At 49.6% G+C, this 15353-nt stretch overlaps 1 protein-coding gene across 1 annotated transcript in view; it reads right to left on the bottom strand.

Moving 5' to 3' along the window:
• Xylt1 (xylosyltransferase 1) overlaps positions 1 to 14818 on the bottom strand; it is a 297219-nt gene extending 282401 nt beyond the window's left edge. Inside the window, exon 1 of the mRNA XM_075971992.1 lies at positions 14154 to 14818. Within this exon, the coding sequence (XP_075828107.1) occupies positions 14154 to 14498 (345 nt within the window). The 5' untranslated portion in view covers positions 14499 to 14818. The remainder of the gene's footprint in view (positions 1 to 14153) is intronic.
• Positions 14819 to 15353: the final 535 nt, after the last annotated feature.

The raw sequence follows: 15353 nt of genomic DNA, 5'->3' as shown, positions 1-15353 counted from the left end.
TCATCAGATAAAGGTGCACACTGCCATGCCTGAGACCTGAGTTCCATTCTGGGGACCTACATGGTGGAAAGAGGCAACTGACTCTTGGCAAGTTCTTTTCTGAACTCTGTGCATTCTCTCTCTGTCTCTGTCTCTCTGTCTCTGTCTCTTTGTCTCTCTCTCTCACACACACACACACACAATGAATAAATTCTAATATAATTTTAAAGAATGCGCATAGCAGCACTATTTCTAACAGCCACCAACTTGGGGACCAGCTAAAGGCCCATGAACAGAAAGCAGGCAGCTCGTAGGTAGCCCCAGGTTCCATGCCCAGCACTGAAAAGGAAACTAAATAGAAGTTAGAACTAGAATATATCTTCACACTCAAAGTAGCTGATAATCCAATCGGCAACAGTCAAATTAAATCAGCTAGGAATCCTTCACCGTGAGCAGGTATGAGCAGATGCCAGTGTCTTTTGGACTATTTAATAATAAAGGACAGGTTCCAATTATTTTTTCCTCCAGCTGGCATTGTGTTTGTGTCTAAAGTGACACCCATCTGACAGACTGAAGGACAGGACCACCATTCAAATTCAGCCTCCCTGGGATGGCACACTACTTGGTCACCAGTGGCTCCTACGGGGCACCTTTGCTATCCGTCCCACTCACATCAACATCAGCTGGCAAGACACGTGGCGGTCAACCTGCAGCCAAATCTCCACTGGACACTCTGGGAGGGATAGGGCCAAGCCTGGCTTCCATGCAATTCCCAGAGAATATGTAGTTCACTACTTTTCTCTCTGTAAGCAGCTGGGTCTCTCTGAAATTCGAGTCTGTAATAATTGCTGTAATTATTATTTTAATACAAATCAGCAACTTATCAAAATATTACACTGTGGATGTTACTTCTCTTCCCCACTGTGGATGGAGGGTGCCTGCCACTCACCCTGCCCAACACAGTGAGGATGGGGGGGGATCTGGGCCTCTCAGCACGGAGGACTGTCAGGTCTGAATGTGTCTGAATGCTCCCTTCAGCAACAAGAAGTCACACTCTGGTTTGGCATCCTGACTTGACCTCGGTGCTGGGTCTCAGGAGTTCCATCCCCGAACTGGGCAAACAGGGCCAACTTCCTGGTAGAATGGGTTTTGCAGAATGTCTCACAGAAAGTGCTTCGTTAAAATCGTCTGTCAGAAATGCTGGTTACAGTTTTCCGGGCAAGCATGAGGTCAATGGCACATAAACCCTGAGTGTGTCAGAGTGCATCTGTAACCCCCGTGCTGGGGAGACATACAACCAGATGACTGAACCCGAAAACTCCTAGTTCAAGGAATGAATGACAGAACACACCCAAGACTGACCTATGACCTCCACCCACACCCAAACACAAACACATGTGCACACTGCCCCACACACACCCTATCTATGGAACCCGGAATTTTGACATACAGGTTCCCAGGTCACGCTGCCTGTGTCAAAATTCCAATGCCACTGTCGTGTCGCATGGCGGAATACTTCATTCGTTGCAGGCCTCAGTCTCTCGAAAGAAATAGAGATCAGGGAATAAAGAAAACAGGAGCTGGCCCAGCACCCACTGGATAAGGCTGTTGTAAATGACTGAACGTGATAATCCCTGAGATTCTGCTTAGCATGGCACACACTGACATCTAACAGATAACCACAATTGTTAGCATGCTATTTTGAGAGTTAAAGCAAATCCTGTTAAATGGCCCACGAAAGCCCATCCGCTGAAGGTGTGGTCTCAAGACACTAGCTCGGCTGAGGGGATGGAGCCTGTGGGAGGCAGGGCTTCACTGAAGGAAGCTAGGCGACCAGCGAGGTGAGGGGGGCACCTCCTTTACCACAAACTTTCCTGCCTCATCACAGCAGACTCAGTGCCACAGCTGAGAGCCGGGGACAAAAGCTTTGGAGCTGGGAGTCCATCTCCCCAGCCTTCAGGGAGTCAATCATAGCCTCTCACCACAGCAAAGGGAAGTTGACTCACACCAACCCCAACAGCGGTTTCAAGTGAGGATTAGCAGGGTGGCCTCAGGGCGTTTTGGAAGTCCCTGCAGAAAGGAAAGTCACACCTTCCTCCTTCAACCTGTCACCTTTCCTGAAACCAAGGCCAGAGACCAAGAGCGGCAGGCACTCGGGAATAGGTTTGGGTCTGAAATCAATAATTTGGGCTACCAAGTCAGTGTTTTAAAATGACCTTCTTCCTCCACTGGGATGAGGGGGAAAGTGGAGAGATGGGAGAGGAAGCCAGTAGGGTGCTGTGTTTCTCTCACCCACAGAGAGCCAGGTTTGCTTCCGGCTTCTGCATTCCCCACTATTTTCCTGTATCTACTTTTGCTTGGACATCATCTCCCCTTGATCACCCCCCTACCCCCTCCCTACCCCCTCCCATTCCCCCACCTCCTCACCCCCCCCCCACCCTTGGTAAAGATCTGGCTTCCTTACAGCTGTCTGGCAGTTAGGAACCTTCCAAAAGCCCCAGCTGTCACCAGCTTTCTGACCCGGGAAGAGTTAGTAGTAACAGAAGCCAGGCCCACCTGCACACCGCTCTGTGTTCACTGAACCCCTTTTGTAGAGCAGTCTCCCCCCTCCTCAGAGTGCCTCTCTTTGCCTTCCTCATGAGAAGACATGAGATGCCAGGAGAGGAGAGAGGGTGTGGCTCCCATCCGACCTGGAGTGGAGTCACCTGCAAGCCAAAGGGGCTCTCTGTCTGAGACACCAGCTGCCTCTTCCCAGCCAGAGCTGAAATACAGCACGAGTGGGAGGCAGTGAATAGGCCTTTATTTCAAACCGAACATCTGCAAAGCCTGGGCCCCCATGAGAAAATAAAAAACAAACAAACAAACAGAAAACAGCTCAAAGTCTGGCAAAGGTTTTAAAAAAAAAGGTTTCCTATTACACCTCTACTCAGTAAAACCCCACTTCACCAGTAAAGATAAAAATAGAAACCGTAGCTTCTACATCCCCAAAGAAAGGGCACGTAATGAGCAACCTCTATATTTCGTGATCCATCTAAGCTGGTTTTAATACTATCCTTAAATAATGCACACAGAGCTCTCCCTTACAAAAGCTTTGGTTTATTTGATAAATGCCGGCGTGGCTGAGTGCTGAGTCGCTATGACATGCTATCACCGTCCCTGGGCGCTGGGCCATCCTCACTCCCCACCTCCCTCTTCATGAGAAGACTAGGTGTCTTCATCGCTCTTTGGAGTTGCTGCTGACATCTGTGTGGTGGTTCTGTTACCCCGGCTCTGAACTGCAGAGTCTTGGTTCTGGGTTAAGTTCATGCCGTCATTTACCAGTCTGTCTGGGGACCCGTTCATCACGGCTAATTTCGTGTTCAATGCAGAGTGGACTGGAGTACACGAACTCAACAGAAGGCACGAATCCCAAAGACTCGCAGGAAGGGCTAGGAACTAAGTCACAGAGGACACACCTGGAAGTCCTCCTCAGGAGTCTATGCGGAAGCAACACAGCCACCAAAGACATGTCAGAGGGCCTATGGCACTTCCTTCCAACAGGTCCAGAATATAGTTCCTCCCAGTGTCTGTCTCAAACCTTTTCCACTTGGATTTCAGAAGAAAACAACACAGCTATGTATTAATTTATGTGTGTGCATGTTCATATATGCAGTGCTTTGTGTGTGTGCGTGTGTGTGTGCACATGCACATAAAAGGACAACCTCAGGTGTTGTTGTTCAGGCATTATGACTTTTGAAACAGTTTCACTGACCTGCACTCACCTATTAGGCTGCCTGGCCAGCAAACCCCAGGGATTCAACTGTCTCTGCTTCCCCAGCATAGGGATTACAACCACACACTACCACACCTGGTATTTGTTTATTTGTTTTGTTTTTAAGGTTGGCTCCGGGGATCAAATTTAGGTCTTCGTGCTTGTGTGGCAAACACTTTGAAGACTGCGACACCCCCACAGTCTCAGCATAGCGATCATCAGAACAGCCAACAATCTTCAAACAGGTTAATGGGACATTTACAAAAGTCATTCTCCAAACCCAGTTGGAATCCAGTTAGGACTGGGGTTGGCACCATGATGTTTATAGTCTGGTAAATCACTTCTTCCTACCTGCTTGCCATGTGGCTCACATGCGAAACTACAAGAGGCTGACATTTAGAGAAACACAAAGCTATTAGCATTTTTAAATGTGCCCCCCTAAGAAGTGGGGGAGGGTGCACCAGCAATGACACAGGTGCTGTTTCTTGGTCTGGGTGTGGGTGTCTTGGGTGTGCTCAATTAGTGACCATTTATCAAACCACACATAGAAAAAGGGGGAGAGAGAGAGAGAGAGGGAAAAAAAGGGGAGAGGAAAAGACAAAGATTGAGACCACAGAGCAGTTAAGCGAACATAAAATCAAGAATTGTAAAACTTCTATGCAGACATAAATAGCTGCAGCCTTTTGTAGATAGCTATGATAGCTTTATTTGATTTTTTTTCTTTTTTGTGTGTGTACTAGTAAGGAAGTCGGGGCCTTGCACATACTCAGCTATGTTCCCAGCCCCCAGAACGTCTGTGTGAGAGCTGGTAACCCTCCTGAAATCACTGGTGAATTGACAGCGGTGTCTGCGGATTATCTGGGATTCCTGCAGCCAGTGGGGAACACCTCTAGCAAAAAGCATCCTTCCAAAATATATCCTCAACCAGAAGTAAGCGAAATATACACCAAAAATAAAAAGAGCAGAACGCAACTGCTCCACCCTAAGCTCAGCCCTCCTCCAGACAGGGCATCTGACTTTCCCCAACACATCGATGGCTGCCTTCACTCTTCAATACTTTAAATTTCATTATGATTATCCTGCTTGTGCATCTTCCTATGTCCCAGCCACAGTCAGCAGAAAGCAGGGACCCAGCTAAGCCTCCCGCATTTTACACAGTGCCTGGCACACAGCAGGCCCTCAAACAAGGAATCAATGTGGACGGCTTGGGAATAGATGGATCCTCTAGTGAGTTTCATTCATTCATGCATTCATTCAGTAACTCCATCAGTCATCATGGAAGAGTATGGATTGAAAAGCTCCCCCTCCCCTGCTCTGAGACAGGAGCCCTAGCATCTATCTCTATGGGGCTTTCTGAGTGACACAACACTTACTTCTCCGTTTATCAAGTTTAATATCTGTTGCCCCTGGAGAGAGTTGAGTTTACAGGCATCATCAGAGGAAGCTCCAAAAAGACTCACAGAGGCGAAAGTCAGACATCTTTGATAGAGTTGGGACCCAAGCCAAGGGGTTCCAGAATGTTCTACGGGTTCACCTGTCTTTTGTTCAAGAACTCTCCACTTCCCAGTACCAACCATTGCAGTGTGGACATGCGGAGCACAGACGGGGGTGAAGGTAGACAATTCTAGATACCCTGCTGCTCACAAAGTGGAAACCTCACCAAAATGCAGAACGCAGGATTCTATTTTCATCAGCGAGGTTTGTCTTCTGAACGGTCTGGGGTTTGAGAGAATTTACATATCCTGGGGCTCCACTGTCTCTAGCACGCGAAGGGTCAGCAAAAGCAGTTGAGGTGACGACTGACAGGTAGGTGCTCTCAGCAGTCCATGATGATCACACATGTCTGGCAAACAGGTTGCAAACTCAACAGACCAGCGGAATTGCTCAGTAAAAGAGTTTTTTTTAAGGATCTTGAGAGAGGACTCTAGGAATTGGGTGGTTCAGGGTATGACCATTTCCATCTTGGTGACACAAGACTGTTATCCCTTGTAACTTTTAAAAGAATTACAAAAATCCAAACAGACTTATGGTACTTATTATATAGGCAAAGATTTGCAATCCCATGAATGGATGGATGGAAAGACAGATGGGTAGATGGATGGATGATTCATGTATGTATAGATGAACTGATAATAGATGGACAGAAAAATAAATACACATATTCAAGCATGTGTGTAGATGAATGCCTATGTAGATGATGGATGGATGGATGGATGGATGGATGGATGGATGGATGGATGGATGGATGATGCACAGATATTGATGATGGGCCAGAGTTACCGTTCATCACCAAGGCCCATAAGGTTGTATCAAGGCCACAGAGTTTTAGACAAGGAAACTGAGCCCCAAATACGTAAAGACAATGTCAGAGCCTGGCCTCTATCATAAATAGCACAGAGTCTGCCTTTCAGGCTGCATTTGACTGGCCACAATTACTAACCTGTGTGCTCAAAGTTTCAGCCACAATATGGGGAGCTCAGACCTTTTGAGTAGAACAAATCAGCCATCAGATCAGGAGGTTCTAAAATAGCAGAAGACTCAAAGCTTCTGGGGCCCATGATGACACTAATTCCCACTCCCTTTTTCCAGAGAATACCTCTCTCTTGTATGTAAGAGGCCATCTCTCATCCAAGTTTAGCAGAGAATTTTCTTCTAGTAGGCTGCTTATGATTGTGACTCTAACTCTTGCCTGCTACACTCATCCTCCAGGAGGGTTTGTAGTGATGGGTGGATGAATGGATGGAAGAAAGGAAGGATGGGTGGGTGGATGGATGAATGGATGGATGATGGATGAGTGGAGGAGTAGGTGTATAGGTGGTTGGATGGAAGGAAGGAAGGAAGGAAGGAAGGAAGGAAGGAAGGAAGGAAGGAAGGATGCATGCATGCATTGATGCATTCATGAACCCATGGATGATCCGATGGATTGGTGAAGGGTTGATGAATGCACGAATGGATAGGTGAGTAGATGTATGTATGAATAAATGGCAGGAAAATAGGGCTAAAAACAAGCGATTTACCAACAGTGAGCCAGACAGAGACACAGACACAGTCTTTGTAGTCACCACACTTCAACTCCTAGTTTGGGCTCTCCTCACAGATTTAACTTTCACCCAATTAATTGCACAAACTTATTATTTCTAACCAGTAAAAACAGAGATGAGATACCGGCCTTTGCTTTTAGGCTGGTGTAAAGGATTAGGGAGTAGAACTGTCTAACCAATCCACAGTGTCTGGTACAAGATAAATAGTCAAGAATACAAGTTACCCTCATTATTAACATTATCTCCTCCGCCATTATCACAGCTGCCATGTGAGCGTATCTGTGGTAGGAAACCGTTACATTAACTTTGGCTTTACAGCACAGGAGCATAGGAAAGATCCGCAAGCAGACAGAGATAGGTCTAAGCACACTGCCTCATTAGCATCCCCTGACTCATTAGCCTGGATTAGATGCTCAGATAAGCCAGGGTCACCTGACTGGGGCAAGTCAGATCTCAGGAACAAATCCACTTCATTGCTTTCAAGAGGCCTGGGTGGATGGGGAGACATCCTCGAAAGAATTAACTGGCAATGAGTTCCCAGCTTTCTCCGCCTGGTCAGGGATGGGCTTCTGATTCTGGGGCTGATTGTTAGTAGTCTTGCCTCCACCCCCACCCCGCCAGGCTATGGTAACACCCACCTACCTCCTACCACCTTTTTATAACTCTGTGGTCCAAGGTAGAAGGCTGGGCTAGCTAAGGGGCTCACAGGGGCACAGCCTGGGAAGTTTCCACAGGCAAACAAGTAGTGCCTGTTGCAAGAGGAAGTACCCACATGGACTGCATGTTCACAGAGATAACTTTTGATGCAATGGCCCAGGCCCTGGCCTTCTCCAGAGATAACCACTGAGCGGTTTAACTGAGCATAGAGTGGTAGGAACAGCGTGAGGATCCTTTCCTAGAAACCTTACACAACACCTCCATGTCCCTAGTCCCCCTTTCCTGAATCTAGGACCCCTTCCCTGGGCAAGACTCAGAAGTCATAGTCAGCTCCTCTGTGCTTCACTAGAGGTCACACTTCTCGCTTCCTTTCAGAATCTATAAAACCTTGTCTTCAAATAGAATGCACAACAAAGGGTACAGCACAGCAGAGACCAGGATGAACAAGTCTATGTACCCAAAATGGGCCTCAGAGGACTGTGCTTCCCAATGTATCATACTTCATATCTCACTGAACTCGAGAATGTTGTTATAGGGGTAGTTTTCTTGTCACCCAAACAAGGGGTGCCACATGGTATAAAGGATATATATGCTCATTTATTTGATTATAGAAACGTGTGTGTGTGTGTTTAAAAGCACCACTGGACTCCTTCAATATATGAAACTAAAGTTTAAAACACACACAAAAAAAAAATCCTTGCCTTGGGTTTAAGCAACTTGTTGGAATCAGTGGAGTTCTGGGGTGCTGGGGTCGGGTGATGACATAAAGAATGTGGAGTAGACCTTTCAGAGTGTGGACTGCCTGGGTTCAAATCTCAGCCCCGTCGCTTACCACTGTGCAAGTCACATCGTTCTTAGGGATCTGGCTCTTCTCAAGACTGAACAGTTTTTAGGAGTCTGTTAAAGTGGAGCAAGGGCTTTCGAGGATCATACGGCTGCAGGAGAGGGTTTTTAAAGCTACACAGACAAGGAGCTCAGAACTGGACGGCACAAGGCAAAAGGCGGCCTGGGATCGCTTCCTAGTTTCTTCATCTACATGAGCACAGCAACAGTTGTGTAACAACTGCCTGGAGGGAGGGGTGCCCAGTGGCACAGTGAGGTGCTGTCCGCAGATCCCTTTTTCATGTCTGCACTATAACGAGTAATCCTAGGGCCAACAATTCCTAGTTCAGGACACCCAGTTTCGACTTTGTATGAGATGAGCAACAGAACATAGGGCACCTTGCTTCCTAGAGTGGAGGTGTAGAGGTTGAATGGCTAGCAGAAGGAGGGATAGCCTGCTGTAGAGAGAGGCAGAGACATAGAGACATACATACATGCATACAGACAGACAGATTCACGCGCGCGCGCACACACACACACTGGGTGGGGATTTGGTAGGAATAAATTTAATAGATGCAAAAGCCTAAAACACCAAGATAATGTCTGGCATACAGCCAGAGCTCTATAGATGTTACTCTCCTCTCTACCTCATTCTGTCCTGTGCCAAGGCTGGCCCACGCCAAAGGACCCTGAGGCATTCTACTGCAGTTTTGCTCGACTCTTGTGTGGGGAAAACTAAGCAACTTTGAAAAAGCAAATGTTTATTTCACACACTCTTGGGTTTCCTTCTGAGAGACCAGCTGGCACTGGAGTGTCAGTCTGGGCCCAGAGCAAGTCAGTTCTCATGAGTCAGGACCTTTTTCTCTCTTCATCCCACGGAGGTGGCTCCAAGTTACAGAGAAGCTGAGAGAGACCTGCCCAGACCATGGAGGCAAGACAGTACAAAGCTGGGATCTGACCTTCTGTATATCAAAAGGTGTCCTGTGGACTCTTACATTTGTGTGGGGCCTATCACATGTTCCAGGCATGGCGGAACACATCTATAATGCCAGCACTGAGGAGGTGGTAAGAGACAGATCCTTGGAGCCCACTGGTGAGCCAGCCTTGTGGAATCAGTGAGCTTCGAGTTCAGTGAGAGACCTTGTTTCAAAAACTGAGCTTGGTAATGATGGAGGTTTCCCAACATTGATCTTTGGCCGCTACACACAAGCACACATAGATACACATGTACCCCGATACACATGACTACACACCCACATGAACATGAATGCATAAATGAACATGTATATACATACACAGTCACACAGAGATGGGGGAGAAGGGAAGGAAAAGGGGGAGATTATAAAGGACAATCTGATGGCTGGTGGACCCCCACCCTGCACAGCTGGTGTATTGGTGGGGCATCTTGGATTCTCTGCACACAGATTTACAATCCTCTCGCTGTCGAAACTTCAGAGTAGACAGGTAGAGTCATACCACAGAGGTAGACCTAAGGATACTTCAAACTCTAAATCACACACACGGACCCCACACACTGATTTCAACTTTCTGCTCTAACTAAAGTCACCAGATTTCTTTCCCATTAAGACTATGTATCAAACTTAAACAAATACCCGGAAAATGTGAATTTTAAGCCTCAATTGGTCTCCAACTTGAAAATTACAAAACATGTTACCACTCAACATTCTAGAGGTTTTTTTTTTTAAATGAACTGACAGACCAGGGAGAAAGCTCGCAGTGTGTAAGCGTGGAAGAGAGTGACTACATACATGTATACACAGCCTGAAATATCCTACCTCTTAAACACTCTGAAACGCAAATTTCCCACGCACAGCCATGACATTGTGAGCGGAAAATTCTAACCCTGATTCATGACAGGTCACAGCTAAAAGACAGGCACAAATAATGTGCAAAATTACCTTTCAGCCGTGGATATAAGCATACATAGCATACAAATGAAGTGTTCAAGCCATGCGTGGTTGCATATATCTATAATCCCAGAAGGATCAAGATTTTGTCACTAGCCTAGGCTACACAGCAAGACAAGAAGGAGCGGGGGAAGGGGGAGAAAGAAAGAAGAAAAAGAGAGAAAATGAAAATAATTTTGTTTACTTTTTTGTGTTTAATTTTGGGTCCCACCCTTCACCATATGTTGCTATTTACATGCTAATATTTCAAAATATCTTTCAAAATCCAAATTTCGAAACACTCCTTCATACAAAATGCTTCAGATAATTGATACATAGCCTGTATTTATTATAGTATCATTAAATTATATAACTACTTCTGCTTTTATTTATCTATTTTATTTAATATTTTCAGTGTGTGGTTAAGCAGATGGCAATATCCGCAGTAAGATATATATTGTTCAAGGATACACACTTCTGTATACAAAGTATACAGAAAATACTTTGCTCAGAAAAGACCATTCAGCTGGAAGTGAAGAGGAAGCAAGTCACCAGCCAGACACTCTTTGTTTTGTTCTCTTGCATGCAAACATTTGGACAGAAAGAAAAGCTTTGCCTCCAACGCCACTGGAACCTTCTTCCAAAGTCCCTGCTGCTGTGCGAAAGAGTCCGGGGTTATCTGAGTGATGTGAAAAATGAGAGATCCCTGCTGAAAAGTCGCATTTCAAAGGGGTCAGACTGCACAAAATCCCGTTTTCTGCAGGCAAGGATAATACAAAACTAGATTTCTTAAAGGGAACTTAGTAAGTAACAGTGTATCTCAGGGCACAAGGGATAAATGCTGGGACTACGGAAACTGGCAAGGGGAAAAACAATAAAGGTGTGACATCCACAGGCACAGCTTTCATTTCCTCCCAAATCCATTCAAGACCTTCTGCTGGCTGATGTTTTTGACAGTCTCCTCATCCCTCCTACTTTACCTCATCCACGGCTCAGTGCTCTCTGTTTTATATTCCGAGACTACAGTAAAGTCCACATCTTACTGAGATCCACAGAAAACTCCCCGCTACAGAACTCAGCTGTAATCCGCTTCGAGCTAATGTATGAGTTCAGAGAGGCTGAGTGGAGAAGGGGGTGCCAGCAAACCTTTGCAAGAATACCCATCTCACTACCATCCTCACCAGAGAGCACACACACTCTGACCCTGCCTGCCTACAAACCTGGGTGCTCCGTCCTTCCTTCTTAAGTGTCCCCAATGCCCATCGGCACAAGCTTTGTACAAAAGCGCTGCTCTAAACAGAAAAGACTCACAGTTCAGAAGAGGGGAGAGGAAAAAGCAGCCAGGGGAAGCCGACAGGTACTGGTTAGGGAATACTTTATCCATAACAACTACTTGGCACCCTTTGCCACCCACCCACCCACCCACCCACCCAGGACATGACTGTCCACCCTACCCTGCCTGCCACGAAGTGGAACACAAAGATGAGCATCACTGTCCAAACATATGCTTCTGTGGTATTTGCAGAAGCCATCTGGGAAAAAAATCACAGCACGTGTGTGTGTGTGTGTGTGTGTGTGTGTGTGTGTGTGCGCGCGCGCGCGCGCGCGCGCGCACGCGCACTCCTGTGCCTGCTGACTTTTGTGCACAAGTGTGTGTCTCACTCCTGAATGCCCTTCTGGAATCCCTCTGCATCATCATGCAGGCAGAAAGCCCAGGCAGGGTCCAGAAATGAACAGCATGTTGCAAGGGGCCTCCGTAGTTGTTAGCAGTCTGTGGTTCTCTCTGTCTGCATCCCAAGCTCCAGCTCTGGTGGACTTTGGGAACAGCCTGCCCCCTTCTGGTCTCCTTGAGCTCCACGAAAGGGCAGGGGTTGGGGTGGGCACAGCTTTAGGAGTATAGACCCCCAAGCTTTAGCCATCTTATGCACAATGCAGCCCCTGAGAATGAACGTGAGAGAGGGGGAAGAGAGCAGAGGGGCAAGCATATGACAGAAAACTCAAGTCCGGGAGCGGCAACAAGACTGGAAAGCTGACAACTACCAGGAATGGAAAAGTGAAAGAAAAAAGAACAGAATGCATATATGTCTACGTGGGGAGGTAAAGAAATGGAGGCACTGGAGGACACAGGCAGGAGGATATATTGCAAGCCTACGGATGAAAGCAAAATTGTGGACAAGCCCAGTAACTCTGCTGCTAGGACTGGGAATCCAAAAACACACTTAAAAGGGGAAGTGGCACCCTGCCACCCACCTTGCCAACTGCAGACCTGATATGACTGGGCTAGGACAAGAGGGAATAAGACGCCTAGCTGAACACACATGGAGGGTTGCGGATCGCTTCAGAACATCAGGGAGTTATGAAGAAATTGTCAGCTGGCTTCTTTTCTTCCCTTCTCATTTATCTCAACAGGTGGTCTGCGTACCCTGAAAGTGCCTCCTGAACCCCATTTGCAGAAGGCACAGTGAGTCCCATGGTCCCCTCCCGAGCCTGTCTGTTTCCACACTGGGCCAGCAGTACATGCTCACAGTCTCTCTCACCTCCCAATAAGTCTCTAATTCCAGAAGGAATATTGTTTCCCCCGGAACATACGATCAACTCTGGGAGTTCAAAGACAGCGAGTGCCTGGGTCCCCTTGGGTCCAAACAGGAAGGACTTGGGGACATTGAAAATGCTCCAGTTCTCACCCACAAGCCTCAGTCTGCTCTGCACCACAGGTGAGGGCAAGACTTCTCCCTGGCAGCTACCCAGCAGTCAAATGCCGTCAGATCCAGTCCTGAATCTGCTCCAGTCCACAGGCAACAAGAGCTACACTCAGGCAATAAGGGTCTAGACAACCCCAAAGAACTTGAGCACATCAGAAAGCACTTCTGACATACAGTGTCAAGGTGGTCTTCAAAGAGCTGTTGGAGTGACAAGCAATAACAAGGACTGTTCTCTTCCTACAGATCCTAGAAACACTCCCCTGGTGGCTACTGCCCTTCAGATGCTAGGCAGTTCTCTACAGGGAACTGGGATGATGGACAGACATTCAGTCACATGGCATATCGAGCCAGCTCTCAGACAGTCATTCATTCCCACGAAGAGCAGAGACCCTTGCCTCAGTTAGGGACTCAGTTCCCCTGGTCTCCTGGCTCAGACAAAGGTGAAACCGATACCCCCCAAAAAGTTGGGAATAACGGAGGAAGACAAGCTGACGCCCCACCTAGACAACCAGGTTGCCCTAGAAGAACTGTAGGCAACAGTTTCGGAGCCCTGACTGTCTACATCCAAGCTCACCCAGAGGTGTGGTGATAGTGTAGTCAGACAAAAAGACAGTAAGTGCGACGGGCCACCTATGTCAAGTCAGAGACAGCTAGCTGGGACTGACGGGCAGTGCCCTAAGTAGCGGATTCCGGAGGAGGTGAAGTCAGAGAGGGCAGGTGATGGCAAGGTTAGGGACTGAGGAAGGTGGAGACAGGAGCAGCAGACACCCAGGGAAAATAGGACCCAAAGTCAAATCAGCCACGAGTGACCCAGCGTTGATTTGGGTACCAGGGACATGGCTTGAGTGAGACACTCATTCCAGGTCCCTTCTCAGCCCACGGCAAACAGTTCAGACCAGAGAGGCTGCGTGGAGAACCACCGCTGAGCAGCGGCTGAGGATCGGTCACGATCCGATGCACGCACTCGGGTGGGAGTGAGGCTTCAACACCCCCACCTAGAGAGCAAGTAGGGCACCCAGCAAAAGTGACAGGGAACAGGACCCTCTTGAAAGCGCGTCTCCCCTGGAGCTCACTTTCCAGACCCCAAGGGGGCGGTCCTCAGACTCCGCACAGAGCAGCGCAGCTCAGTGCACGACCCTGCAGCTGCCCAGGGCAGCCAGGGCAACCAGGGCGCAGAGTCCCTTCGGATACCCGGACTGGGGTGGCAAGGACTGGTGGGAGGCGTGGGTAGGGTCTCCCGTCTGTCCCTCTCTGTCCGCGCGGCTACCGATCCCCTTCTGAAAGGGCACCTTACCCTCGCCCGGGCGGCCAGTGCCCCGCGGCTGCCAGGCTGCTGCGCGCGGGCTCCTCCGGGGCCGCCTCCCCGTGCTCCTCCTCCGCCTGCTCGGCCTCCGGGTCCTCCACGGGCTGCGGGCGGATGGGCAGCAAGGTCCCTGCGCTCCCGGCGAGGGGCCGCGGGCTGCTGCTGTTGCTCGGCTGCTCCCGCCGCTGCCCCCGCGCGCCGCCGCTCGCCAGCTCCGGAGTCCAGGCTGCTGAAATTCCACACCACCAGCGTCTGCAGCAGCAGCACCATGAGCGCCGCCAGCAGCGCCGAGTGCGAGCGCCGCGCCAGCCTCCGGGCGCACGGCGCCGCCACCATCTTCCGCGGCGGCCCGGGGCGAGCGGGGTGCCGGGACACCCCGGTGCGCGCTCTATCCCGGGGGCTCCGCGCTCGGGCCCCGCCGCCGTCGCCCGGGCTCGCCGCTGCTCCTCCTCCTGCTCCTCTCCTCCACCACCTCCACCTCCCTTTCCTCTTCTGCCGCCGCCGCCGCCTCCACCGCCGCGGCGCGGAGTTTTCAGACGGGCAGGGACCCGGACGTCACCAGGAGGAGGGGAAGGCGGGAGGCGGGCGCGGGGAGGCCGCGGAGGGGGCGCGGCGCGCGCGCGCGGGGACACGACGAGAGGAGGGAGCTAGCCCTGCGCGATTCTCCTTCTCTACAGCAAGGGTTCCCACCTCACCCCCAGGCTTCTGAGGCGGGCGTTCGGGAGACCAGGCCTGGGGAAGGGGCCATCAGGGACCCGGGCCTTGAGCAGAGGGCGGGGCCTGTAGGAGGAGCCGAGGGCAGCGTGGGGAGGAGAAGGTGAGGGAGGGGGCGGGAGCGAGAGAAGCAGACAGACACCCCCAAAACGGCGTGGGAAAAAGGTGGGGGTGCGAAAAGGTCAGTGCTTTGGATTGAGACGGGGAGAGTGGGAAACAGACGAGCCAACGGGGCAGCTCGGTTTGCGGAGATTAGGAAAAAAGAGGGAGGGGTCGTGAGACCCAGTGTTCCATGTGGCAGAAAACTAGAGGCAGAGTTGTAGGAGGCGCGAAGTTTTCCATCCCGGGATCTTCGGTTACACTGAGAAAACCTTGGCAGGTGGAGATGGAAGGAAACGTGGGAGTGTCACAGGTCCGGGCTCTTGCAGCCCGGGATTCCTGGATCACGGAGTGAAGCGATGGGGAGGAGTTTCTCAA

Source organism: Microtus pennsylvanicus, chromosome 5 (assembly GCF_037038515.1).
Source record: "Microtus pennsylvanicus isolate mMicPen1 chromosome 5, mMicPen1.hap1, whole genome shotgun sequence".
Classification (NCBI taxonomy): Eukaryota; Metazoa; Chordata; class Mammalia; order Rodentia; family Cricetidae; genus Microtus; species Microtus pennsylvanicus.
Note: the sequence above shows the minus strand (reverse complement) of the source record. Positions and strands in the feature narration are given on the sequence as shown.